This window comes from Camelus ferus, chromosome 10 (genome assembly GCF_009834535.1).
Source record: "Camelus ferus isolate YT-003-E chromosome 10, BCGSAC_Cfer_1.0, whole genome shotgun sequence".
Classification (NCBI taxonomy): Eukaryota; Metazoa; Chordata; class Mammalia; order Artiodactyla; family Camelidae; genus Camelus; species Camelus ferus.
Genome location: NC_045705.1, coordinates 68,741,092 through 68,743,498, shown reverse-complemented (window position 1 = coordinate 68,743,498; position 2,407 = coordinate 68,741,092). Strand labels below are relative to the sequence as shown.

Below are 2,407 nucleotides of genomic sequence, written 5' to 3'. Positions count from 1 at the left end.
GCGCCATAGCGCCCCGGGCGCCCAGGCGAGCGCGAACGGCCCCCTGCGGGAGCAGGGGCGGGGTGGCGGGGGGGGGGGGCGCTCGGCTATATATAGCGGCTCGGCCCTGGCCGGCCCAGCGCGCAGGGAGGCGCGCACCGCTCCGCAGGGTCCCAGGCCCGGCCGTGCGTCCTTCCGCCGCTGCCCGCCTCTCCATGCAGCCCGGGTAGCTCCCGGCACCTGGGGGCCCCTTCGCTCGCCTCCCGCTCCTCCCTCGGCCGCTCGCTCCCTGCCCCAGCCCAGGTCGTGAGCTCCCGCCAGCCCCACACAGGCGCAGCTCGGCCCCCGGCTTCCCGGGCGCACCGACCTGCTGACGGACGCACGGCCCGAGGGCGGGGATGGCGAGGCCCGGGGCGGCCGCGGCGGCGCTGCTCCCGGCGGTGCTGCTGGCCGTGCTGGCGCCCTGGGCCGGCCGAGGGGGCGCCGCCGCGCCCACCGCACCCAACGGCACGCTGGAGGCCGAGCTGGAGCGCCGCTGGGAGAGCCTGGTGGCGCGCTCGCTGGCGCGCCTGCCCGTGGCCGCGCAGCCCAAGGAGGCTGCCGTCCAGAGCGGCGCCGGCGACTACCTGCTGGGCATCAAGCGGCTGCGGAGGCTCTACTGCAACGTGGGCATCGGCTTCCACCTCCAGGTGCTCCCCGACGGCCGCATCGGCGGCGTGCACGCGGACACGAGCGACAGTGAGTGGGGCGGGCGGGGCGGGAGAGTCCGGGCCCGGGGTAGCGGCCGCGCCTTCCAACTCGCACACGAAGGTACCGGCTGGCACCTGCTGGTGGGCTCGGGGAACCGGAGCAGACTCGGGGTCCCGTCCCTCCGGCGTGGGAATGCCGGGGACGCAGACACGCTGGGCACAGGGAGTCGCCGCAGCCACCGGCTTTGCGCACCGGGGCGGCCGAGCCCCGCCTCCCCGCCTTCAGAGGTCGGGGCTCCGGGTGCGGAATTCCAGCGCCTTCGCCCGTGGGCACAGGGAGAGCGGCGCAGCCGCTGGCACTCGCGGGGGCCCGGGACTCGCGCCCATGTCGGGGCCGGGCTCGGGGGCCGCCGGGGCCACCTCTCTCCTGTGGACCGGGACTGGGTGCGGACGCCGCGGGGAGGGACAGGCGGCGAGCCCGCTGGGCTCCGGGGACCCCTTGGGGGCGGCCTGCGCCGGGGAGCCGGGCCTTTTACACTCACCTGCACCCCAGAAATGGGGGTCTTGGAGGCTCGCAGGCGGAGGAGGGGGCCAGGCCGCGGCCAAGTCGGGCAGTGAGGGCCAAGGGTCCGGTGCCTGGGAATGACCCGCGCCCCGTCCCCAGGCCTGCTGGAGCTCTCGCCGGTGGAGCGGGGAGTGGTGAGCATCTTCGGCGTGGCCAGCCGGTTCTTCGTGGCCATGAGCAGCAGGGGCAAGCTCTACGGCTCGGTGAGTACGGGGTTGGGGAGGTGGTGCTGGGGGCGCCTGGCGTGGGGAGGCAGGCGGAGCAGCCGGGCAAGATCGTGACTCTTGACGCTTCCAGGCCGCCCTAGGCGGGAATCGTGGAACTGCGGCCAGGTTCCCTTCCGATGTCCTGAGGCAGTGCCGGTGACCCCAGGCCAGCCCAAACAAGAGGCGCAGCCCCAAGACAGGAGCAGTGTTCCTGCCATCCATGCGCTGGGACTTGCTGGTCCATCAAAGGCTGCCGTTGGGCACCCCTCCCTGTAGCCCCTGGGGCGGGTCCCAGTGGGCAGGACTGCCGCCTTTACGGTGGACACAGTAGAGATGAAATTTTCTGGCTGCCAGGTGCTGGGCAGGTGCCTGGAGCAGCAGCTGCTGCAGGCTGGCATGTCCCTCTGCTCACCGCGGGGAGGTCTTGGCACCTCTGACTTCCCAGGAGAGACCTTGCAGCCAGGCTGGGGTGGGGAGGGAAAGGAGTCCCTGACTGCTGCCCCCAGGGTCCCTTGTCCAGGAGTTAGCCCGACCCGACCCTGCTCCTCCTTCCTCGCAGCCTTTCTTCACAGACGAGTGCAAGTTCAAGGAAATCCTTCTGCCCAACAACTACAACGCCTATGAGAGCTTCAGGCACCCCGGCATGTTCATTGCCCTAAGCAAAAGCGGGAAGACCAAGAAGGGGGGCCGCGTGTCACCCACCATGAAGGTCACCCATTTCCTCCCCAGGCTGTGACCCGCAGAGCTCCCCGGGGAGGCGGTGCCAAGGGACACCTTGGTGCACTGCCTCTGGACGGACAGTTTAATGCAACAGTAGGTGTAAGATATTTAAATTAATTATTTAATGTGTATATATTGCCACCAAATTATTTATGGTTCTGTGGGTGTGTTTTGTATTTTTCTGGGGGAAGAAAACCCCCCAAGTCCTGACTTTTCTGGTGAAACAATAGAGACCCTTCTACTGGACT

The 2,407-nt window shown here is 69.5% G+C and overlaps 1 protein-coding gene across 1 annotated transcript; it reads left to right on the top strand.

Moving 5' to 3' along the window:
- Window positions 1-377: 377 nt before the first annotated feature.
- FGF4 (fibroblast growth factor 4) lies at window positions 378-2,175 on the top strand. The gene is made up of 3 exons (XM_032490477.1): window positions 378-717; window positions 1,333-1,436; window positions 1,999-2,175. The coding sequence occupies exons 1-3, from the start codon at window positions 378-380 to the stop codon at window positions 2,173-2,175; spliced, it is 621 nt and encodes a 206-aa protein (XP_032346368.1).
- Window positions 2,176-2,407: the final 232 nt, after the last annotated feature.